Here is a 25,749-nt window from a genome sequence, read left to right as displayed (position 1 = left end):
TCTTGGTTTTGATGTTTGACCAAGATCATGTCCATTACTTTATAAAAGAAGGAAATTAACATTGACAGTGTTCAGTGGCATGTACTTGAAGACCATCTAGATAGATAGATATACTTTATTGATCCCGAGGGAAATTGGGTTTTGTTACAGCTGCACCAACCAAGAATAGAGCATAAATATAACAATACAAAAACCACAAACAATCAAACAACAAAATGCAAACTATGGCAGATGGAAAATAAGTCCAGGACCAGTCTATTGGCTCAGGGTGTCTGATCCTCCATGGGAGGAGCTGCAAGTTCGATGGCCACAGGCAGGAACAACCTCCCGTGACGCCCAGTGTTGTATCTCGGTGGAATATGGCCGAAGTCCAACAGTAAAAAAGTTCAATATCCGGTCTACAAACACGTTCCTCGATCGTAATATGACCCAGATTGCACCATCTGCTGTTAACCAGAACAGTAAGCACCCAACTCTTTTACGCTTACCGCTCTCAATGCACTTCCGGTCAGCCTGAACGGTCTGGAAGCCGCCCATGGAAAAGTTTTGATTGGGTATGTCCTCGTGCAGCCCCGTTCCAGTGAAACACATAACACTGCACTCCCGAAACGTTCTCTGACGCCTGGCTAGTGCCATGAACTCATCCATTTTATTACCCACCGAACTCCTCTTCTCCATAAGTCTCTGTTGTCTTGAGGATCTTAAAAGGAATTGTATGGTTCTTGCATTGTAATTAACAAATATAAAAAGGCTGTTTTATTCAGCTGGTGGTTATTTGCAACTTGAGAAAATAATGGGTCATCAGTTTCCTATATTCTTTTATCTCATTTACCTTTATCCTCCTATCTGTAGGGGACTTCAGTATTCACAGTCTTAGCTTATCTTGAACATGAATGCCTTTTCATTCCAATACAAAGTGAGAGAGAAGCCAAAGATTGATCACTGGGACACCTGATATCCTGCTCCACTACTGAATTTGGAACTGAATATGGATGGTGAAGGCATTCATTTTTAATCTTTTTGTAATTGTTTGGTATTTTCTTAGATTTGCACATAGGTTAAAAGCTGTTGATAGCCATCAGGCTATCTGGGAGCAGGGCCTTAACATACAAACCTGAGACTCCCACTGCTTTGAGTCCCCTCTTGTTTTGCAGGACATCTTTGGTGTGAAGGGCAAGCTTATCCAGCTGTCTGCCTCTGGGTAAGTTAGGCCCAGAACAAATTGCCAATTATTCATGCCAGCCTCTAATCCTGGAAATGAACTCTACAATGCTCCAAGAGTGTAGCAAAGTATTTCCACTGGTTCCCAGATGGTGGTGGCACCATCGTGTGGTAGAAGTTTTATTGCTTTTTTCTTCACACGAAAAATCCTGCACAACTTTTGTCTAGTGCTCATTCTCTACTGCAGCTAGTCACATTGCTTTAAAAACTGATGGTGGTTTTCCATTTTCATCCATCATGTTCACCTGGTCAAGTCCCACCAGCTTACTTCATCAATTATAACACTAAGGAAAAAAAATCTCATTTTAATTACTTTTTGGGTTTGTTTTAACTGTTTATTTAATAATACACATGTCATAATTAAACCTTTTAATTTTGGTTCTTCGTGCTTTTCTGCTTGGCTTTTTTAATTAAGCTAACACACAGTCAACCTGTTATTGTCATTATTAGATCCCCTCTTCATTTGTCCCTCAGTACCTTTGCTTTCAGCTCTTTCCCCATCTTTCCTTGTCTCCTGCTCAGTTAATTCATTAATTTGCATAATGATTATTCTCTTGGGCAGAAGGCACAATCTTGTTTTATTAATTACATCCTCACAGTCATGCTATCACTGTTCTTTTTAAGTTGCTGACATGTCTAATCTGATTTTATTACTTTGCTTCCCCAAGTCTGCACTGTGAAGCCATTGACAATATTTACTTATTTTCGAGAAATCCGCTGTTTTACTTTACTTAAACAACAGGAATTCTGCAGATGCTGGAAATTCAAGCAACATACATCAAAGTTGCTGGTCCTAGTCTGACGAAGGGTCTCGGCCTGAAACGTCGACTGCGCCTCTTCCTATAGATGCTGCTTGGCCTGCTGCGTTCACCAGCAACTTTGATGTATGTTGTTTTACTTTACTTGTTGGATTCGTATTTAATTGATTTAGTTTTGAATTGGAGTCCTTTTGATCTCTGTGGTTCTTCGCTTTTCCTTAGATGCTACTCTCTTTCTAATGTAGACTTTTTCTAATAAGTAAGAGTTTTTACTCAACTTCTACCTTGGGTCTTTCTCAAACTTCCCTGGGAGGTACTCATAGTTGATTATCCATGCTCTACTGCAATCCTCTAAGTTAGCATTCATTAAAAATAATATATAATTTGTTTCCACCATCCTTTCAATTTGTATGTTTCAAACCACAGCAACTTATTGAATCTTTTCCTCCCCCCAACCCTCATATACCCTTTGACCTGATATCTCAAATATTCATTTTCTGGCTGGAGCCATTCCAGCTGGTTGAAATAGTTACTCACTTTTTTTTTACCAAATGAAATATAAAACACAAATCATTGGTTAACAAAAACAGAAGACGTCTCAGAGGTAAGATTTATCGTTTTGAGTAGCTACAATGAAAATGAAACATCTGGAATCTTTCGAGCTGCTAAGGTGTGTCAAAAGTATTTTCAAGATGCTATGGGATCTCAGGACTTGTAAGGGATGTTGGGCACTCACTTATCCTCGGAGTTGAAGATGGAGGGTTCCAAAAAGGGAAGAGTCAGAGGTAAACCATGTAACTGTGAAAGCAGGGTGGAATTTGGCAGCAAGTATATGAAATTTTCCAGTTCAGTATGAGTGCAGAAAACAGCACCTATAATGCCATCAATGTTCTGGAAAGGGGGGTAAGGGAGTGAGACCAAGTAGGCCTGCAACAGAAAGCGTATCTGCCAGAACATGAGTATGTGAGTTCCCATAGCGACACCATTGATCTGATAGAAATAAGCTCAGTGGGGCAAGAGCAGGCTTAAGCAATGGGTGGACTCAGTCGATCCTGCTTGTGGTTACTGGGCAGGCGGCAGAAATGGGTCATGAGAAGTTGTGAGTGATAAGGCAAGAAACTGTTAGTGAAGATCTCAAGGGAAGTACAGTTCACAGCTCTATGGGAGACAAAGGCCTGATGCTGTATGGTGCACCTGTAGTCTAGAGGGGGGTATGAGGAGGTGTCTGAAAGCTGACATTTAACCTCTTGAGAGGTAGGAGTTAATTCACCAAACCACAACAGTGATTCCTTTGTTGGCGAGCTATGAGATCATTTTTATTAAATTGTATCGATAATTTTTATTAAATTCAGTCACGTTTCACAATCTGGGCATTGAACACAAACAGTCTTTGAATAGTTACTTGAACAGTTGCAATCTTTGTGGTAAAGATATTCTCGCAAGGTATTAGTTAGGGAGTTGGTACAAGGCATAGTGTTCCCATTCTTTTGAAGCCCTTGTTTTCCCTGGTGATAGGCTTGGAAGGTGCTATTGGAGTAGCCTGAGCCTGTAGTTTTGTAGATGGTACATTGAACAAATTAACATTTAAGGTGATGGTTGGGTTGTAGTCAAGCAGGCTGCTGTTGGGTCTTGGATGGTATTGAGCTTTTTGGGTGGTTTTTAGAGATGTGCTCATGCAGCCAGACGAAGAGCAAAACACCACAGTCCTGTCGTGTGCCTTCAATATGGTAGAAAGGCCTTGAGGTGTCAGGCAAGTAATTAGCTAGAGGAAATCCAGTCTGTGAATTGCACTTGCAACCATTGTATAAATGTGGTTGATGCAGCTGAGCTTATTGTTAGTGGTATTGTGATTATATTGATGAAACCAGCAGGTAAGGTTCCACCAATACTTTATATAAATGAAGCACAACCTCAATACTTCTGAATTTGATTCCTCTTGCAATTAACAGTTGCATTGTTAACCTTCTGAATCATTTGCCATGTGCATACTAGCCCAAATCCTCTGTACTTTGGATTTCTGCCATCACTTACCACTTAGTAGTTTTTTTTCAACTTTTCAAGCCAAAATGGACAATTTAGCATTTGCCAGATATTTGTGAAAACCGTATAAGGCACAGGTAATCAAAAACAACAGTTTCTATTAATATTGTCATTGAGTTGTGCCCTTTCATTTTTGCTGAGAATTGTGCTTGTCATGTTCTCTTGGCATGTTGAAATAAAGTGGAAAAAGTCTTCGAACATTTGTGTTATTACATGGGAGAATAGCTGCTCATTAAAATCAAGTGCGTGCCAGCAAACAACATAATTGTTTTTATCTGGGGCAGGCACTTCTGTTTCATATATTTAAAATTAATTGTAGAAATATGAATATCCAATTGTTTTTAAACTCACTCACAACAGGAATTCATCGGTTAAAGCAGACCTTACCCAAAAGGAAGCCTGGCTTAATGGCAAAATCGTATGATCCGATAGCACCTATTGCCACAGAAATCAGCAATGAGACCTGCCTGTTGTGTTTTGATGAGTTTCAGGTAAATGGTGTTTCTTTTTGTGAGACTTGATTAATTCATTAATTGGTTTATTATTGTCACTTATACCAGGATACAGCAAAAAACTTTGTTTTGCATGCCATCTATATAACAATCCAAAACGTAAGTACATCAAGTAGTACAAAGGGAAGAGCAATCAAAGAATGCAGAAAATAGTGTTACAGTTACAGAGAAAATGCAGTGACGTAAGACAAATGAGGTGCAAGGGCCAAAAGGAGGTCCTAGATTGAGAGGTTAAGAGTGATTTATTATTAAAGAAGAGGGTGCATTAAGTTACATGAGAGGGTGACATTTTTGTGTGTGTTTGTGTTAATGCATGCAGCAAGTGACTTGGTAAGCAAAAGCCAAGTTTGTGCTCTGAAAATTCCTCAGCACTGAACAGATTCAATATATTGATTTATGTTTGTGGGTATTTTTACATGTTAGGTTTTGTTAGTACTTACTAATAGCAGATCTGCAAACTTGTCTGTCAAGGGAATACGGAATCGCTAGAGAAGCAGAGCATTAAACGTGCAGAGATTCATCTTGGCTCTCTCACTACACCTACACAGAGACCACTGTCAGCAAGTCTTGTGAGGCTGAGGAGGAGGGAGACCAGTATCAAATGAGAGCAGCTCCACTGAAAGTTGTCAATAAATTCACCAGTTAGTACCCTTGAAAGAGGATTACCAAAGTCATCTGTAATGCAGTCAGTACAGCTTATCCCAGTGACATTCTGCAGTGGGAAACTGTGTGACATCGTTACGTCTCAGTTAAAGGAAACCTTTGATTGAACTGCCTGATCTGCAGCTAGGATGCTGCAAGCACTGGTACTTCCACGCTTTCAAATAAATATTTCTCTGCTTGCATGCTTCAATCTTTTTGCATGTGAAAGACTTGTTCCCGTGGTGAAATGTGTCCATTTTTTAAATTTGGGAAGCTCAGGTATTCTTTTTACACTTTTGACTTGTGTTCTGAGAAAGATGCATACTTTTGACTTTCTTGCTTAGTGAATTATGTAAAGCTGCTTCAAATTTATTTGTCTTAACTACCTCTGTACTGTGGAGAATAATATCCTAGTTTGATATCAAGTATTAAAATACAGATTTAGGTTGAGGAAAATGCCATATTTATTGATTGAAATTGATTTTAACTTTCATAACTATAGGAAGGATGTGGAAGCATTGGAAAGGGTACAAAGGAGATTTACCAGGATGCTGCCTGGTTTAGAGAGTATGGATTATGATCAGAGATTAAGGGAGCTAGGGCTTTACTCTTTGGAGAGAAGGAGGATGAGAGGAGACATGATAGAGGTGTACAAGATATTAAGAGGAATAGATAGAGTGGACAGCCAGCGCCTCTTCCCCAGGGCATCACTGCTCAATACAAGAGGACATGGCTTTAAGGTAACGGGTGTGAAGTTTAAGGGGGATATTAGAGGAAGGTTTTTTACTCAGAGAGTGGTTGGTGCATGGAATGCACTGCCTGAGTCAGTGGTGGAGGCAGATACACTAGTGAAGTTTAAGAGACTACCGGACAGGTATATGGAGGAATTTAAGGTGGGGGGTTATATGGGAGGCAGGGTTTGAGGGTCGGCACAACATTGTGGGCCGAAGGGCCTGTAATATGCTGTACTATTCTATAACATTGAATGTCAGTTATGAGGCTGGATAATTTAAAAGGGAAGGAATTTTGGGTGAGTGGAATTGTTACCTAATTTAATGGAAAAGTACTTGCATGCTGAGATATTGTTTACCCATTATAATTATTTACTAATCACTTTTCCATTAATTACATTCGTATTAGCAGTTTTAATGGAACAAAAGCATGCGTCAGAATTGTAAGACAAGTATAGAGTTGTGGAATAAATACCAATTTAATATACTGAAAACTAAGCAAAGGTATTTTATATCTGTCTTCCAAGTCATAGATTGGTCTGAATCTGCACAAAAACAAAGCTTTTGTTTTGTGCTGCTACTAATTAATGAAAGCACTTATTAATGGATAGAAATTTATAAAGCACTTCGCCAATCAAGGATGACTGAGATTAAGGGACTTGCTTATGTAAATATTGTATTGGCTTTTTTCTCTTTTACTTAAGTGAATCATAATGAAACAACTGTAGGTCATAGAAATCTCTTTTTCTTAAATGCTAATGAATTTTCTCTCTTCCTATGAGCTGACTATCATTAACAGTAATTTGTATCCATCCTTCTCTGCTTGCTTGTAATGAATACTATGCAGCATTCGAGAATATCCTTTGGTTATTGTACTTTGCTTCTTTAGACTGTACAATTACTTCTCCCTTCTTAAGCTGTATATGATCAAAGGATCCACACACTGGAACAGGAATTTAGTGTGACTCCTGCCACAACAGCTACTGTATATATTATTCTAAGACCATTCAGTTCCGAATTTATTAGTATCCATATATTTGCAGATAGTAGTGATAATTTCAAAATGAAGCTTTTGGTAGTAAAATCTTAAATTATTAATGTGTGCCATGCAATAAGCCATTCTCTGTAGCAAGATGACGTTAATTTTATATAAGAAAAGTCATCAATCCATTTTGATTCCCCTGTCTCTCCCCCTCCCCTTCCCCATCAACTCCCCCACCCCCGCTCACTCCCTCCCCCTCCCCTCCTGCCCCCTTCTCCCCATAACTCTACATCACCCTTTTAACTCCTGTCCTTAGTATTTTTCAAGCATCCAACATCTATGTCTTCCCGGTCTAATTTTGCTCGCAAACAGAAAAAAATGTCTAAGAACTGTTTTATAGGTTGCTTGCTTTCCTCAGCTTCACTTTCTTGCTAGGGTTTCCAATTAACTTTGATTGCACATCTTGAGCCACCTTCAGATCAGGATTAAGTATTAGATTGGCCTAGCCTTCATTTGGACATTAAGTTAAAATGTTATTAAATTATTTAAAAATCCCATTTGAACCACTTGCATAAGGGGCTGTCATAACGCTCAGATTTAAAATCTATATCAACTGTATGATTAACCCAAGTCTTGTCACTGATGTTGGAAAATATGATTAATTTTAGTTATAACCAAGTAACAGTACTGAAATGTTTGAAACAGCTTTCATTAGTCTGCTGTTTTAATGAGGATTTTAGTCTATTTGTTCCCATATGTAATGCAGTACTTGCATCAAGACCACTATAAATTTAACTTTCTTTCTTTCATCTATTTTTGATAAATTGCAGTTTGATGCCAGTTTGATTTCAGTGTTTATGTGAAGGAAGCTTAACTCCCTTATCGTTGGTTTGGGCAGCAAAATAAGATAATCGTATCTCTATCTGAACACGCACCTATGACTTGAACACTGAGTAAAATATCATAGCCTCCACAGTTTTGATCCCTCTCCGTTACATTTATCTGATGACTCCATTAATTTGTCCTTGAAGAAAATTAATGTTGTAATCATTTGATTTCTAAATGAATATCCAGAATTAAAGTTGGGTACAATGTGCTCCATTTTCATCCTGTCAAAAAAATTTGATACAATCTGGTCAGCATATACAAAGTGTATCGTACATCATCTGCTTATTTAATGAGGTTCTTTGTATAGAATAGTTGCTTGATGTATATTTTGCTGAAGACCTATTGAGCAAAACATTAAAATTATATTGGGAAGATGCAAGGATTACACAAATTTCATTCAAATCATCCAAATCTAAGGCCATTGTCACACTGAGATGATATTACATAAAATGATTTGCTCGAGAGGCGCTTCTGCTTTGAAAACTGCATCAAATTGGTGAGGTGGAAATACCATGATTCCTTGTAGCCCTCGCGATAAACTGCCATGGAGCTGCAGATTGTTGTTTCATGTTTGAACGTTGACATTCTGCTCACTTGCCAGTCTGAAGCTATTGGTAATATTTCCTCAGGCGTATCTGTGAAAGTAAGCAGCCATGTAATGAAGGATCTTTTAAGGGTGATTTTTTAATGATATCTCAAAGTGAGTAGTAGTATTGCTGTAAACATGCTGCTCGATTCTTAATGTTCAATAGATTTGTTCCAGTTTGAATATTGAGAGTAATAACTGTAATTGGTGCACCAAATAACATCAGTGATTCCGGATTAAGAAAGTGAAAATCTACTCATCAGATATCAGTGTGGTAGGAAAATTACACAAGATAGTGACAGTGATAATGTTGGCAAATGAAAGTTTGAAGAAGTGCCCATGATTGTATTGCTTTTAGTATAAAGGTTGTGGTAAAGAAATAGTGTTTTTTGTAAACAAGAAGCCACAACTGCCACTTTCTTCTCAGCATTTTAACAGGTAGCTAATTTAATTTACATGCAGAAATAATTTGGCTCAGCATGTGTCAGATTGATGAAGATACCAAGTGCAACAGTTTTTTTTCCCCATGAGACAGCATTATTGAACCAAGAAACATTACTAGCTCTGATGGAAATTGAGATATGAAACCTTACATGCCAACAAAAATAATAGCATTTATTTCCCTACAGTGAACCAAGGGTCAGAATAGTGAAAAGGCAGTACTTGAGCAAAGAAAAGCTGTGAAAAAAAAACAACCATCAGATTGGCTGGGTTACAAATGGAACTGGTATACAAAGTCTGATTTGCTGCAGGGTGTTCTGGAAGAGGAAATGTAGGACAAGGTCAAAAGAGATCAGTGTTGGGAAAGGAAAGACAGTGTAGGAATTAGAATTAGCAACGGGGATAAGGTCTGGGAAATTAGCTGAATTACAGGGCTGATGAAGGATAAGAGAAGGCTGATTGATTCTGAGATAATTAAGAATAGCCAAGGATCTGGCATTAATGTAAATCTGATCTGTGTAACAGGAGAGAGTGTCATTGCTGATGGCAAGCAGTCAAGTCATCGAGAATCATGGTCCAGCAGCACAGAAGTTTAGAATCTTGTATATTTGTTTCTTTTTTCCTGTGTTTTGGATGATGTGCAAAGCAGTGAGAAGGTGGTGAATGTTTCTTTTAGCAGCAAGTCAATCAGGCTATACTTTGGAGCCAAAGAAAGCAACAGGAAACTAGAATGACATGTGTGGTCTCTCTTTTGCTCCAGCTTCTAATATAAACATTTTAAGGCGTATGGGGAGAGCAGGATTTGAAATTTAGATGTCACAGTAAAGTGTAAATTAGGTATGGAAAAGATTCGATTTTAGAAACTTTATGTGACAAGAAGAAACATATATAGCAAGTGATTTCTCATAAACTGCACGGTACTCACTTCTAATGGGGATGTAATAAATAATATTTACTGCTGCGAGTTATGTTAATTTTTAAATGTATACGAACACAGTGATTACCATCTAGAATACTGCCCTTGGTTCAATAATTCCATCCAGGAGCTCCATTTTCTCTGTGGTGGTATAAATCTTGACTGGGCATGTGTAATTTGTTTGGCCAATTGAAATGCAGTTCTCTTTAACTATCCATAGCTTATTTTATCATGTTAATTTCTTCTCATTCTGCATATGTTTAATTTTGCTTTCATGACTAACACTGAGCCATTTAAACATAGCTAATGAGTGTAATGAAAAAATTCTTGGTTTGAAGCATTTTTAATTTACCTTGTGTATCTGTTCTTTGCTTCCATCTGACGGTAAGTTATGTCTGCATAAATTAACCTGATCCACTCGATGACAGTTTTGTTTTCATGTTGTAAGGTCACAGATATTGCTGATGCCATGATACTGAAGCAGCTTTTTGAAAATCTGTTCAAAAACGGTGTTGTTGTTGTGGCCACATCCAACAGACCACCTGAAGGTAAGATTATTCTTTTCTCAAGTACAATTTGAAACTTTCAGTAATGTGGAAGCATAGTGAAGCAAAAGTATTAGCAAAGTTTGATTAACACACACCCAACCATGTGATTACAAAGAACAAGGGAAAGGAGATAAAATAAAGCACATTAGAAAGTTATATTTATGTCTACATGGAATTATTATAGAGGCTGAGATTCACTCTAGAAAAGAGCTGACTAAGCAACGATTGAAGACCCACTGTTAAGGTAACATATAGAGATCCAAATGAGCAGCCTTAACATAAGAAAGCCACTCATATATCCACTAGTGAATTTAGAACAAACTTGCTAGAAAATAGTTTGACTGAGGTATAGGTAAGTACTTGATAGAGCAAGGAATTGAAGTGTTTGCTGATGGAATTCCACAAAGATAATCAGAAGTAACATCAGAGCATAAATGCCATGGAATTGTAACATGTAGAATGGCATATATCTGGAATATGAACAATTTATCACCCTGTTGTATTATAATATTAAGTTATGGTGTTTGTCTGGGTGGTGGTAGGCTTGATGAAAGGCAAGGTACCACCTGAAAAATGACTGAGAGGGAACAGGAGAGAAAATATGCAAAGGTGTTATAGTCAGGAAATGCTTCAATAGGTTTAGTCGATTGCCTTTGTGGGGAATGTATTTCCCACAGATCCTCATAATGATGGTTATGGTCGGACTAGGATGGTAACCTAATGATGGATGTAACCTGGTTTTTGATTTATTCACAATCCGATCTCCTACCATTGCCAATTTAAATTCATAACCAGGACTACTCCTCCTACCTTCATATCATGAACATGTATTGGCTTTTCTGTTTGCCTTTTCAAATTCATATAGATTCCTATTTAGATGCACACCTATAGGATGGAGGAAAAAACTTAAAACAGGTTAATTTCCAAGTCAGGAATATTGTGCTCAAAAACCTGTAAAGATATTTTCTTCCAGATTTCAGCATCTACAGGCTTTTGTGTCTTCAAAATATCTTTTTCATTTGATCAGCAGCATTTTTGTGCTGTTAAAATCCACTAGACATATTAATGTAATGAATAGATCCTTCAAGATCTCAATCTAACCACACTTATGGATTAACTTTAATAAAAATTTGATAATGTACCCCATTTTAAAGTCATAAATAAATTAACTTTATAGGGAAGAATAGGTGTCTGCCTCTATAAGTGAAATATTGTATCTTGGGTGGTATTATGATTAGGCCAGCTTTCTAAGAGCTGTCTCGATAAAAGCTGGTCAGTTCTAGACCCCTGACTTTGCTAAGAAAGTTGTTGGGACTTGGTACTATGGAAGTCATAGTAACACACACACATCCAGCAAGCCATAAACAATGACCTGAAGAAGGATGTATATTGAGGCAATATGATGTGTTCTCATATTGAATAGTCTTAGCATTGATGCACATATATCTAAAAAGAATTAAAGATGCAATTACAAAATGAGAAATGATACATTTTTCAGAATTGATAGTGTTTAAATAAAATTCTGGGACAGGTAGATTTTGATGTTAAAATATCTACTTGGTTAACAGCATTTAAAACATGATCTCTTTCCATATTGCATTCATTTGTTAGAGGGTTGAATTCCTTCTCTATTTCATACTTGCGCATTGCCTAGGGTCTTGCATCTTGTATAATGGCGATAGATAATCTGACCACATCCTTCTTGTGATCAAGCAGTTGGGCAAACATTCCCATTTTTCTGTGCCTTTTCCTTCTGCTCACTTCCATGATGAGGATACAGAATTTTAAATGTTCCTATTTCCTATTGAGAATGCAGTTAAATTTGGAAATTAAAATGATCCTTCACTCTTAATCCAAATGTGCTTTTATTTTGAAGGATATTAATCTGCTACTGCGTTTGGAAATGTCTGTGGTCAGGGTCCACTGCAGAAAATTTGTTACCAACTGTGTTGCTGCTTTATATTGCCTGTTCACATCACTGCACAGTGAAATTTGTCCAGTATGCTCTGATGTCTGAGTATCAACTGCTGGTTAAATCTTATCTATGAGAAATATAGAAATGCTATCTATGAGAACTGCCTAGGCAGTTTCTGCTATCTCGTTAGTGACCAGTGATTGATCTAGCAGTGCCATTAGTCTGTTAATGCACTGCATTCAGACAACTCTCACTCTGCAGCCATAGTGCTCCTGGCTTAATTCAACTGTGCAGCATTCTCTTTGGAGCTATTTCATTGACTTTTCTAACTAGTGCTTTTGTTTACTCTATTTTCCTGAATGCGACGATCTCATTGTTAGGTTGCCAGTGGTACATGTATTGACAGTCCTTCAAAATCTTGTCCAAGTACCTATTAATTGTGTGAGATGTACAGTAATATTGGCAGGCTGCTTAACAGTGTAGGCAATTATAGTGAACCCAATCCTCTTGACCTAACACTGCACTATACAATACTTCTACCAAGGTGCCCTGGACCAGAACTATCAGTTGTTTTGTATGCTTCCTTAAGCAATAAATTTCAAAATGTAGGAGTGTACTTCCCCATACAGGTTTAGTGGAGGACTGGAAATATTTATATCAATCAAAATTTTTTTTCTAAACACAAGGAAGTCTGCAGATGCTGGAAATCCAGAGCAACATATACAAAATGCTGGAGGAACTCAACAGGTCTGGCAGAATCTATGGAAATGAATAAACATTCAACATTTCGGGCAAAACCCTTCTTCAGGACTGGACAGGAAGGGGGAAGACACCAAAATAAAAAGGTGGGGGTGGGGAAGGAGGACAGCTAGAAGTTGATGGGTAAAGCCAATTGGATAGGAAAAGTAAAGGGCTGAAGGAATCTGATAGGAGAAGAGAGTGGACTATTGGAGAAAGGGAAGAAGAGGGGGATTCAGGCAGAGGTGGTAGGCAGGTGAGAAGAGGTAAAAGAACGGAGTGGACAATAGGGAAGGGGGAGGTAATTTTTTATTACTGGAAGGAGAAATCGGTATTCATACCATCAACATCAGGTTGGAGGCTACCAAGCTGGAATATAAAGAGTTGCTCCTCCACCCTGAGGGTGGCCTCATTGTGGCACGAGAAGAGCATGGAACAGGGATGGGAGTTGGCTCCCGGGAAATTCTGCTTTTGGTGGATGGAGCATAGGTGTTCATTGTAAAGTGGTCCCCCAATTTACGACGGGTCTCACCAATGTAGAGGAGATAGCATTGGAAGCACCGGACACAATAGACAACCCTAACAGATTTGTAGGTTAAATGTTGCCTCACTTGGAAGGACTTTTTGGGGCCCTGAATGGAGGTGAATGGGTAGGTGTAGCACTTTGGCCGCTTGCAGGGAGGGAGATTAGTGGGTGTGGAAGAATGGACAAGGGAATCATGGAGCGAGTGATCTCTGTGGAAAGCGGAGAGAGGGAGGGAAATAAAGACATGTTTGATGGTAGGATCCCTTTGTAGGTGGCGGAAGTTGTAGAGAATGATGTGTTGGATGTGGAAGCTCATGAGGTTGTAGAAAAGGAAGAGAGGAACTCTATCCCTGTTAAGGCAGTGGGAAATGGAGAAGATGCAGGTGAGGGGAGTGTCAATGGTGGAGGAAGGGAAACCCTGTTCTCTGATGTCCCAGAAAGGAAAGCTGCATCCGAGGAACAGTTGTGCTGGAGACGAAGAAACTGAGAAAAAGGAATAACATTTTTACAGGAGACAGGATGGGACGAGGTATAGTCAAGGTAACCGTGGGAACTAGTAGGTTTATAAAAGATGTTGGTTGACATTTTGTCTCCAGAGATGGAGACAGCGAGATTGAGAAAGGGGAGGGAGGTGACTTTCAAAGTTCAAAGTACATTTATTTTCAAAGTGTATACATTATACAAGCCTGAGATTTGTCTTCTCACATGCAGCCACAAAACAGGATACCTAAAAGAATGCATAAAAAAATACCCAATATGTAGAGAGAGAAAAAAAACAAATCATGCAAACAATAAAAGTAAACAAATAGCATTTAGAACGAAAGTGAGTCCTCAGACACGAAGCCCAGAGCAGGCCCACAGCCTCAACCTCAACCTCAGTTCTTCACACAGCAGAGTAAAACATCGCGGAGCCCGCAGGTACGCAGCCCGGAGCAGACCCACAGCATCGGTCTCAGTGCAGCACTTAGCGGAATAAACATCGCGGAGCCCGCAGGTACGCAGCCCAGAGCAGACCCACAGCATCGATCTCAGTGCAGCATATGACAGAGTACACATCGCGGAGCCCGCAGGTACGCAGCCCGGAGCAGACCCACAGCGTCGGTCTCAGTGCAGCATATGACAGAGTACACATCGCGGAGCCCGCAGGTACACAGCCCGGAGCAGACCCACAGCGTCGGTCTCAGTGCGGCATATGACAGAGTAAACATCGTGGAGCCCGCAGGTACGCAGCCCGGAGCAGACCCACAGCGTCGGTCTCAGTGCAGCATATGACAGAGTACACATCGCGGAGCCCACAGGTACACAGCCCGGAGCAGACCCACAGCGTCGGTCTCAGTGCAGCATATGACAGAGTACACATCGCGGAGCCCGCAGGTACGCAGCCCGGAGCAGACCCACAGCGTCGGTCTCAGTGCAGCATATGACAGAGTACACATCGCGGAGCCCGCAGGTACGCAGCCCGGAGCAGACCCACAGCATCGGTCTCTGTGCAGCACTTAGCGGAATAAACATCGCGGAGCCCGCAGGCACGCAGCCCGGAGCAGACCCACAGCGTCGGTCTCAGTGCAGCACTTAGCGGAATAAACATCGCGGAGCCCGCAGGTACGCAGCCCGGAGCAGACCCACAGCGTCGGTCTCAGTGCAGCATATGACAGAGTAAACATCGCGGAGCCCGCAGGTACGCAGCCGGGAGCAGACCCACAGCGTCGGTCTCAGTGCAGCATATGACAGAGTACACATCGCGGAGCCCGCAGGTACACAGCCCGGAGCAGACCCACAGCGTCGGTCTCAGTGCAGCACTTAGTGGAATAAACATCGTGGAGCCCGCAGGTACGCAGCCCGGAGCAGACCCACAGCGTCGGTCTCAGTGCAGCATATGACAGAGTAAACATCGCGGAGCCCGCAGGTACGCAGCCCGGAGCAGACCCACAGCGTCGGTCTCAGTGCAGCATATGACAGAGTAAACATCGCGGGGCCCGCAGGTACACAGCCCGGAGCAGACCCACAGCATCGATCTCAGTGCAGCATATGACAGAGTAAACATCACGGAGCCCGCAGGTACACAGCCCGGAGCAGACCCACAGCATCGGTCTCAGTGCGGCATATGACAGAGTACACATCGCGGAGCCCGCAGGTACGCAGCCCGGAGCAGACCCACAGCGTCGGTCTCAGTGCAGCATATGACAGAGTACACATCGCGGAGCCCGCAGGTACGCAGCCCGGAGCAGACCCACAGCGTCGGTCTCAGTGCAGCATATGACAGAGTAAACATCGCGGAGCCCGCAGGTACGCAGCCCGGAGCAGACCCACAGCGTCGGTCTCAGTGCAGCATATGACAGAGTAAACATCGCGGAGCAGTGAGCAGAACTGGCCCGACCTTCGCCTCTTGTCCCGACACCCAGCCTTTTCAATCCATCAGGCCTGGTGTTTAAATCATCCAAACACTGGGTGGTTTCTCAGTCAATGACCCAGGCCCTATCGCTTCACTACGCCTTGGGACCGAACTCCGCCACCACATTCAGGACCATACTTGACTTTTAGGGGCAAGGTGGAAGTTAGAGGCAAAGTTGATGAAATTGACGAGCTCAGCATGGTTGCGTAAAGCAGGATCAATGAAGTCATCAGTGTAGCGGAGGAAGAGTTGGGGACCATTCCCAGGGAAGGCTTGGAACATGGACTGTTCTACCTAGCCAAGGAAAGGATAGGCATTGCTGGGGTGATTCCGGTGTCCGTGGCTACTCGTTGCGTCTGGAGAAAGTGGGAGGAGCCAAAGGAAAAATTGTTGGACCAGAGGACAAATTCTGAGGGGAGCTGGTTGGTTATTTTATTGAGAAGGAAGTGGAGAGCTTTAAGGCCTTCATAATGGGGGAGAGAAGTGTCACACACAAAATACTGGAGGAACTCGGCAGGTCAGGCAGCATCTGTGGAAAAGAGTAAACAGTTAACGTTTCAGGCCAAGAACCTTCTAGACCAAAACAGCGACTGTGTACTCTTTTCTTTAGTTGCTGTTTGGGCTGCTGAGTTCTTCCAGCATTTTGTGTGTGTTGCTTGAATTTCCAGCATCTGCTGATTTTCTTGTGTTTGGAAGTAGAAATGTATAGGGACTGGACATCCATGGTGAAAAGGAGGCAGTCAGGACCAATGAATTGAAAGTTAGTGAGGTGATCGAGTGATCTGTCAAAATTCTCTTCTGTTCTGTGAATGGAAGGTTCTTTGAATTTCTGTAAATTGAATCATGTTTTTTATATTTCAATTTAATGGATTTCAGCTAAGATCAATATTGTTCTTAATCAGCAGGCACATTTATTTTCCTGCAAGTTTTGTTAGCTATTAATATGGAACCCTGTTTCATTTTCTGATATTTTCCTTTCTCCATTCCTTAAATACCGAAACCAATCATATTCAAGAACTAAATAAAACAAAAAAAACCTGAGAATATTTAGCAAGTTGGGCAGCGTCTATGGAGAGGGAGGAGCTGAATCCAATGTGCTATGTATCTCTGACCTTTTTCCTTTCAGATTTCTAGCATATTCAGTTTTTTGCTTTTTACTGACCAGAGCGAGATAACTTACTCAGCATGTTCTAGCACCAAAACAAACATGAGGCAAGAAATGAGCATGGTTCACCTCCTTAAATAATTAATGTTTTGGTGAGTGTGGAGTGTACCCCAACATTTTCTGTAAGTATTCATGACTGACAGCTCTTGAGATATTCTGCTGTTCACATTAGCAAGACCAAACTTAATGACAAATAAGGGATGTCAATGATTTCTGCCTTTTTTTAATCATTGTTTTTTTAAAATTAGGTACTGAAAGGCTGAACAGGCAGGTGGTCAAATAGCCATTCACTGTCTCTTTTTAAACATTTTTCACAATTTAAAAGGTTGTTTCATAAATATAACAAACATATATATTTTGATTTTCCAAAGTTTGAGCTAAATTTAGAACCAGAATCAGATTTAATATCACCAACATCTGTTGTGAAATTTGTTAACTTTGCAGTAATACGATGCAATACATGATAAATATAGGAAAAAATGGAATTACAGTAAATATATACATAATGTACTGGTAGTTCAGTTAAAATAAGTAGTGCAAAAGCAGAAATAAAAAAAAGTAGTGAGGTAGTGTTCATGGGTTCAATGTCCATTTATAAATTGGATGGCAGAGGAAAAGAAGCTGTTCCTGAATTGCTGAATGTCTGTCTTCAGGCTTCTGAACGTCCTTCCTGATAGTAACAATGAGAAGAGGACATATCCTGGGAGGTGGGGGATGTTAATGATGGATGCCGTCTCCCTACGACACCAACTCAGTAGAATTATTCTACTGTGTCTGAGTAGTGTTGGCCTTGACATGTAAAAAAAATATAATCTAACAGTTTTATCCTTCTGTTTCAATGCTGACTTGGGTCACGTGAACAATATATGTATCATTACTTCAGAATGTCGGCAGACTTTCTGTGGCTGTTCACACTCCAGTTTGCATTATGACTATCATGGATTGTTATTAAGAACTCTACATATTGCTTGAGCAGGAATCAATTCTGTACCTTTGGTCTTGCTATTATCTGCTGTTGTTGAGTGCATGTATTTGCCAAAATGAAAAATAGAAGCTATCATCAAGCTAAGTAGCAAAGCTAATACCAATTTTCTCTTTCAGACCTCTATAAAAATGGGCTTCAGAGGGCTAACTTTGTGCCATTTATTGATGTCCTGAAGGTAAAGAATGTCACGTTTTGATGTTTTCTCTCATTGACTGTAATATTGATCAGGGTTTACATAGTTTCCTTTGATCTTGCCTTCAAGGTGAATGCTACTAATAATTACCACGAATGCTGCTAATGGAATTGCTGTTGGAGAAAGGGAACCTAACAATGACAGGTCCTTAGATTTTTTTTGAGTAGGCACGCAACAACTTGATAGCTTGCTTTCTTTTAACTCTTGACTGCCACTGGCAATTTCTATTTTTAAAAGAAAGGTACTGTATAATAGACAATATATTCTGAAGAATATAGCATGTAAAATGTCAGGGACTGAAATTTATCTCTGTAATATTCACATTGTAGAAATACATTGAATAGAATTTATTTCTGTATAGCTCCATGACATTTCTAAATACACTTGTTCTGTTGTTCCTCAGCTGTTGAGAATTTCTGTTCTCTTTAAGTAGGGACTGACTGGTGAGTTTGGTATAATTACCACAGAAACAGGTTACTCTCAGCTTTTGTTATTGTTCATGTTAAGGCATTATATACACACTTATCTTAAATCATTGAATTGTGAAGAGAAAATAAATCTTGTGTTAATTCTTGTTGAAAGGATAAGATGGGTATAATTGAAGTTTTATGACTCATCACATAAATTAATGGATGGGTGCAAAAATATACTTTTGGCTAATATTTGCAGTTAGTTAATTTCATAATGTTGTAAGTGACCCAAGGCCTTGCACACTAGTGAGGAATGATGGAAAGATGGGAGAGCGAAGAAGAAGTGCCTGAAGAACCCAGTGGAAATCTCAAATTAAGGCTGCTTGCTTATGAGACATACTGCCTTTTAGTTCAGGTAATTTTTATAGAATAGGTGGATAAATGACAGGTTTAAGTACATAATGGCAAAGCAAGAGGTTTATTTTGAAGGGAGAACTGAATATGGTGAACTGAAATGGTGCTACATAGAGTGGTTAAAGTAGATTGGAATGGTTAAAGCACATGGGATTGTTCCAATTGGTGGAAGGCTTGAGGGACAAGAGAACAAGGGATGTGTCTGGGGGAATGGTATTTGACAGTAGCTTTGAAGAAATTTGATTTGTGTGCGCTATAACTGCTTGAACTATTCCTTTGAGCTGGAGCAGGGGTGCCCAACCTGGGGACCACGGACTCCTCAGTTAATGAGGCTGTATGGCCTAAGAAAGACTGGGAACCCCCTGAGCTGGTGTTTCTCTCTGGGCTAAGTTTTTGCAACACAGACAGGTTATAAAGAGGTTTACAGAGTATTTAAAACTCATGAGAAATAGACAAATGGACTTGGTAAACATTGATTTTGATCTCCAGTTGTCAGAGGATTCTGCACTCCTATGGAAGTAATGAGGGAGAACAGAGTACCCCTGTTCACTTAATGTTCAATCTCATCACGCTTTCTAGTCTCAGTTCTAATTACTTCATAGATGAGTTTGTCTTTTTTAATTGTGCCTCTCTTGATGAAGGTGTGAGCTAGTTATATTTGTCTCTGTCTACTGTTTGGAAGTTCTTCCTGCCAGAGATCACAGAGGTGACCGCAGGTATATCTTGTCTATTGGTGGGTGATTGGCATCAGGACACCTCCACAGATGCCTTCTCATGGGAGGTGTAGAAGCATGGTATGGGGAAGGCTGCATTTGTCTTTGATACTGTTTTACCTCCATAGTGTAAGTTCATTTGTAGTTGAATCTAATTTTATTACTGGTAGTTCTTCACAGAAGTTAGAAATCATGAATTACTTTGCCCTTGCAGTTTACACTTCAGGCTTCATTTGATGAAGAACTGAACAAATCCTGCATTAACTCTGAATCACTTACAAATGGATTAACGTTCTGACTGGCCTTCATACTGCACCATTCAAAACTTACAGACTAAAATCTTTAAGGTTAACCTAGCAACAGATAAAATTAGAAGTATTAAAGAACTAGAAGTCTTGTAATAAGACACACTGATGCCAATAATACCTTGATCAAATGTGACTGTTTAATCGCAGCTAATGTTTTAATTTTGTACAAAGGTGTGCCAATAGACATGAGTTACTTTGATCATATGGTTTAGCCATTGGGTACTGAGATGTTAAAGTTTTTTGTTTGCTTCCTTTTTATTCCTTCTCGTGCAATAGGTTGATACCTCTTAGGTTTTTTTGGACTCGGACATCTCTGTTTCATTAACAAGCGTCTATATAATAGCAAATAGTACACCGCGAACAATTTGCCATCCTTTTGGATTCATCAGTTTGGAAGCTTAAATTGAGTTGTCAGATTGCAGCCTTATAAGACTTTGACACTACAACAGTCTTTTATAAGCTACAATGACCCAGAGACCAACCTGTGAGGTCAGTACATGACCTCGGTGTGGCTGTCACCTGAGCCGAGTGCTGGGGTTAATCCGGTGCTGATGTATTTGCTTATCAATTGACTTTCAATGCAGTCTTCTCACTCATGTCATTTTAATTCTTGGCTGTTTATCATTTGAGGACAGTCTTTATGAGAATTTCATCCCTATTTTTGCCTCAGTTTTCATAGATGTATAACTGTTCTCTTCACTTTACTGTGAAATTTATTTTGTATTCCACAATTAGGCCTGTGTCAATTGCCTGTTGTTTAAATTTCCAATGAAGGTCTCACTATAACCTTACCTTACTCATTCTAGTTAAAAGCATCGGTGTCCAGAGTGAAACTAATAAATTTCCTCTGTTTTTGGTGCACTGATGTAATGCTGAATCAAGTTTTCTGTTTTTAATCCCAGGGCAATTAGTATAGTCATTGGGATTTTTAAGTTCTTTGTTACAGGCCACCTCGGAGGTCTGCAGAGAAGAACCCTAATCCAATAAACGTCTCATTTAGATCATGAAAAGAAAGCATGAGGAGAAGGCCCACAGGAGAGGTCTCTTCCACTGCCTCTAAGCAGCAACACTGTGGGGAACTGTCAAATTAGCCAAGAGGTCCCCATATTTAACATGCATTTTCTGTTGAAACCAATAATAGAATAATTATTTAATGCAGGTAGAACCTTTATAATAGGCCATAAAAGGAATAATAATTGTCCTCCAAAGAACTTGCCATTATGTTAGCTGTCTTGCAAAAGGCATGGGGGAGGGTGTGAGAAATGCAAGTAGTAAATAGCTCCGGCTGAAGTTGGTCACAGAAAAAGGAATTGATAATTAGATGTAATTAGGGTGTATGAATCGTTGTCTTCTGTTTTGGGAATGAATAAATTTGGAAGAAAAAACCCTTGTGATGAAAATGCTTTGATGTAAGAAGAGTAGTTGCGGCTTGGCAGCATAAAGGCAGTGTTTTATACTTTTTGCATAATAGCTGTAACACAGAAATGGTAAATGGACTACAACCCCCTATTTGCTTTAGACCAAGTGCTTTGAGGTCGGTTGATTCTTTTCAAACAAAAAGCATCAAAAGTTTTCAGCTGTTGGTAATGAGGAGTAGACCTCAACACGGCTGAAGGAGTTAGTTATCTCTGGTTTCTCCCTCTGGATCAGACAATAACAGATCAAAAAATTGAACTCTTATCTTAAAAGTGATTCAGGCACAAGTTAGAGTCTGTAGGTGGGAAGAGTGTTTTTAACTTGACTTTTTTTTTGCAAAGAAAAGGTTTGCTTTGCATGCAACACTATGGCATGTAGGAAAAGTGTCCACAGATGCAAAATGTTTCCTTTTTCACAGTGGGACTGGAGTGGGTATTCTCACTGTGAAAATGGTGATTCTAATGATTTTATTTTCAAATGGTCCTATTGGTTTGTATGATGACTATGTATTAACGTTTTCCACTGAAAGCTGTTCCAGCACTGCTTAGAATTGGTTCCTTGTGCAAACATAGCAACTGAGAACTATTAATTCTTTCCTTGCTTTTGCTAATTTGCTACTGCTTCTGTTCATGTTCTGCCTTCTAAGAAGGAGGAATAAAGGTTTTGTGACATGAATATACAGAAATTTTGTTTCATGGTTTTGCTTGGATATTAAAGTTTAAAAGCCCTTGTTATGCTATAACAATATTACAGTTTAATTATGTTGCAAATCTTGTAAAGCTTTTGTTATTATTAGTCCACTGCATCATTTCATTGTCTGCCATTGAACGTCATAATCTATAAATTCAAGTTTTCAAATATCTCATCAAATAGTTAAAGGTAATAGCAAAAAAAGACATTAAAAATTGGGCAGTCACAAGAGTTACTGCATATTTAAGAGATTTTGTTTTACTTACTTCTCACTTCTTTTAAAGTATGGTGCTAGATCAATGTGATTGTGACACTGGTTTATGATTCTATTGTACCACCTGTATAGAGGAAATCTTTTGCAAGTAGAGTGTAATTGTCTCCAGTGTCACACATTGATATAAAATTCTTTCGAGGCAACTTGATAGCTATCTGTTGTATGGATGATGCTTGAAGATAGAATATTTGGGGGTGATCTGGTTAAAGGTTTTAGATAAGGAGAAGCTCTTTACTTTGGTGAGCAAGGTGAGAACAAAGGAACATGCTCAGTAATATTGTTGTGCAGCTCTTCAGATAATTCTTTAGTCACATGGGTATAATTGGACAGCGTGGGCTTGTTGATCCAGAACGGCCTTGTTACCCTGCTGTATTTCTCAATAAATAAAATTAATTTAAAAAATGGTGTTATTCTGGAATGCTAGGTTCTGAAAATCAACTGCAACAGTTGAAAAATTCAAACCTCACTTTGATAAATTCTCATCAGAGTTACAAGCCAAGATGGATAATGCCATGTCTCTGTTCAGCAGCCAAAAGATACTTGCATACTTGATGGCCTAATCCTGATTTTATGTACCTATGTATGTGAAATGGGATGAATATGAAAGATATTTGCAATAGCAACTGCCAATATTGGGGGAAAAATTGCTTGGGAAGTGATTGCAAAAACATTGTTAGCACTTGGCTCCATTGGAAAGATTTTGCAGGGTTTCATCCATATTTGCTGGATGTTATAGTGTCTTCTCTCAGTGACCATTTGTATATTCAAACCATTCTATCTTGGCACTCAGTTGAATCAAATTTTTACTGTACCAAGGCTTATAACTATATCTACCCGTCATCATATGTTGTCTTGCACTTGTTTTTGCCATTTCTGCCAGAAAGTTTTGTGAAAGTATGGTAACTTTTCAACAACAGAAAGCGGCAGGTAGGACCTGAATGAATTGGGAAAATCTTAACCAATTATATCCAAAGGATTGAGAAAGTGGGTACAAAAAGATAAATTGAGAGCGTTGGGAAGACTGGTTTGAGCAAGGTACAGTCTGAAAAAGGAAATTTCACAGCAAAGATAATAATCTTAATCTTGTCTGTTTTCCAACACCAAGTGAGGCTCCACAATTGCAAACAACAGGAATTCTGCAGATGCTGGAAATTCAAGCAACATACATCAAAGTTGCTAGTGAACGCAGCAGGCCAAGCAGCATCTATAGGAAGAGGCGCAGTCGACGTTTCAGGCCGAGACCCTTCGTCAGGACAACTCCACAATTGCAGTTATTTTTCCAGGTTGCTCAGCAATTATTAACACATCAGTTTGGTTTTACCAATTCTCAGTGGTGAATATAGTTTGTCTTTGCAATACAAATAAAGCAACTTCACACAGCATGATCAAAATCCCACCCACTCCAGATATCCTCTCTCCTCTCATCGCGGAGACACAGAAGCCTGAAAGCAGGTACCACCAGGCTCAAGGACAGCGTCTACCTCGCTGTTGTAAGACCATAGAATGGCTCCCTAGTGCGGTAAGATGGACTGTTGATCTGACAATCCACCTCGTTGTGACTTTGCACCTTACTGCCCACCTGCACTGCATTGTCTTTGAACTGTAACTCCTTATTTGGCACTCTTTCACCTTATAGTCCCTTAATGAATTGATCTGTATGGACAGCATGCAAGACAAGTTTTTCATGCTGCACGTGACAATAATAAACCAACTTACCAATATCTGCTTCAGCTCATGCGAGTAGGCTGTGCATCAACATTTCACGCCACCATTATCAAACTCAGCACTGAACTGCGTTGAATGATGAGGACCTGCTGAACATTTAAGCACTTGGGGGAAAGCAAACACAGGACTTCCATTGATTCCTTGTGCTGTAGTTTCCAGATCCTTGTTCTCATCATCAAACCTATTTGAGTTTCACCCCCAGCCTTTAGCCGTTAGTCCTCTAATTCTATTTTAGCGTTTCTGTCCAGAATCATAGAATTAGGAATTGCCCTAGCTCTTTCTAGAGCAATCCCATCAATCTCATTCCCAAGATATCTTTTTTCTCCCCAATAACCATACAAATTATTTTCTTTTAAGTGCTTTTTCAATTCTGTATTGAAAGCCTTGCTTGATTTCCCCCAATAACCTTACTAGAAATCCATCATGCATCCATAACTGCATAGAATTAGGCCCTTCAATCCACTGCGTGTGCAGCAACCATTCACACTGATTCCATTTCATTCTACCCTCTGGATTCCACCACTTGCCTACATAAGTAGCAACTTACAGTGGTAAATAACCTAGTAACCCAAACATTTTCTAACATCTTTGAGAGCACCTGGAAGTAATTCATGTGGTCACAGTGAGAACAGCACTGAAGCTTCGGAGAGAACCTGGCTTGCTGGAGCTATCGGGCACCAACACTATTAGCTGTACCAGTCACTGTTTCACCTCAAGTTCTAGGTCTAATTATGTATGTTCAAAAGAGAGGGCTTTTTTCTTTTTGCATCCCCGCCATCGACCATCTGGACCATGCTGTCTTTACACAGCTACCGTTGGGTAGGTGTTGTAGAACATAGAACGGAACAGCACACTGAAGGCCCTTTAGCCTATAATGCTGTGCTGACCTTTTAACCTACTCCAAGATCAATCTAATTCTTCTCGCCCACATAGCCCTCTATTTTCTTCAATCCATGTGCCTATCTAAGAGACTTTTAAATGTCCTTAATGTATCTGCCTCCACCACCACTCCCAGCAGTGCATTACATGAACTTACAAATCCGTGTGTTAAAAAAAAACTACTTCTGACATCCATTCCTCCCCCGCCACACCCAAACAGTCCTCCAATCTCCTTAAAAGTATGCCCTCTTGTACGGTATTAGACATTGCTCTGGGAAAAACGTGCAAGCTGTCCACACTATTTGTACCTCTTATTATCTTATACACCTCTCTCAAGTTGCCTCTCATCCTCCTTCGCTCCAAAGGGAAAAGTCCTAGCTAGCTCGCTTAAGCTTTCCTCATGAGAAATACTCTCTAATCCTGGCAGCATGCTGGTAAAGCTGCTCTGCACCCTCTCTAAAGATTCCATATCCTTCCTATAACAAGGCAATCAGAACTGAACACAATACTCCAAGTATGGTCTAATCAGAGTTTTATAGAGCTGCAATATTGCCTCGTGCCTCTTGAACTTGATAACCCAACTAATGAAGACCATGTGCCTTCCGAACTGCCTCTGAACTTGTGCAGCAACTTAGAGGGATCTATGTGCTTGGGTGACAAGATCCCTCTGACCCTCTGCACTGCTAGGAACCATGCCATTACCCTTGTATTCTGCCTTCAAAATAGACCTTCTAAAGTGTA

General features: G+C 39.9%; 1 protein-coding gene across 2 annotated transcripts in view; it reads left to right on the top strand.

The window, feature by feature from the left end:
• The window catches only part of afg1lb (AFG1 like ATPase b), a 135,707-nt gene that overhangs the window by 40,785 nt on the left and 69,173 nt on the right, over window positions 1–25,749 (top strand). For both annotated transcript variants that reach the window (XM_063040803.1, XM_063040801.1), the window contains exons 5-7: window positions 4,380–4,510; window positions 10,166–10,265; window positions 18,103–18,161. In XM_063040803.1, coding sequence (XP_062896873.1) covers window positions 4,380–4,510; window positions 10,166–10,265; window positions 18,103–18,161 — 290 coding nt within the window. The remainder of the gene's footprint in view (window positions 1–4,379; window positions 4,511–10,165; window positions 10,266–18,102; window positions 18,162–25,749) is intronic.

Source organism: Mobula hypostoma, chromosome 2 (genome assembly GCF_963921235.1).
Source record: "Mobula hypostoma chromosome 2, sMobHyp1.1, whole genome shotgun sequence".
Taxonomy (NCBI): Eukaryota; Metazoa; Chordata; class Chondrichthyes; order Myliobatiformes; family Myliobatidae; genus Mobula; species Mobula hypostoma.
This window is presented reverse-complemented; position numbering and strand designations above follow the sequence as displayed.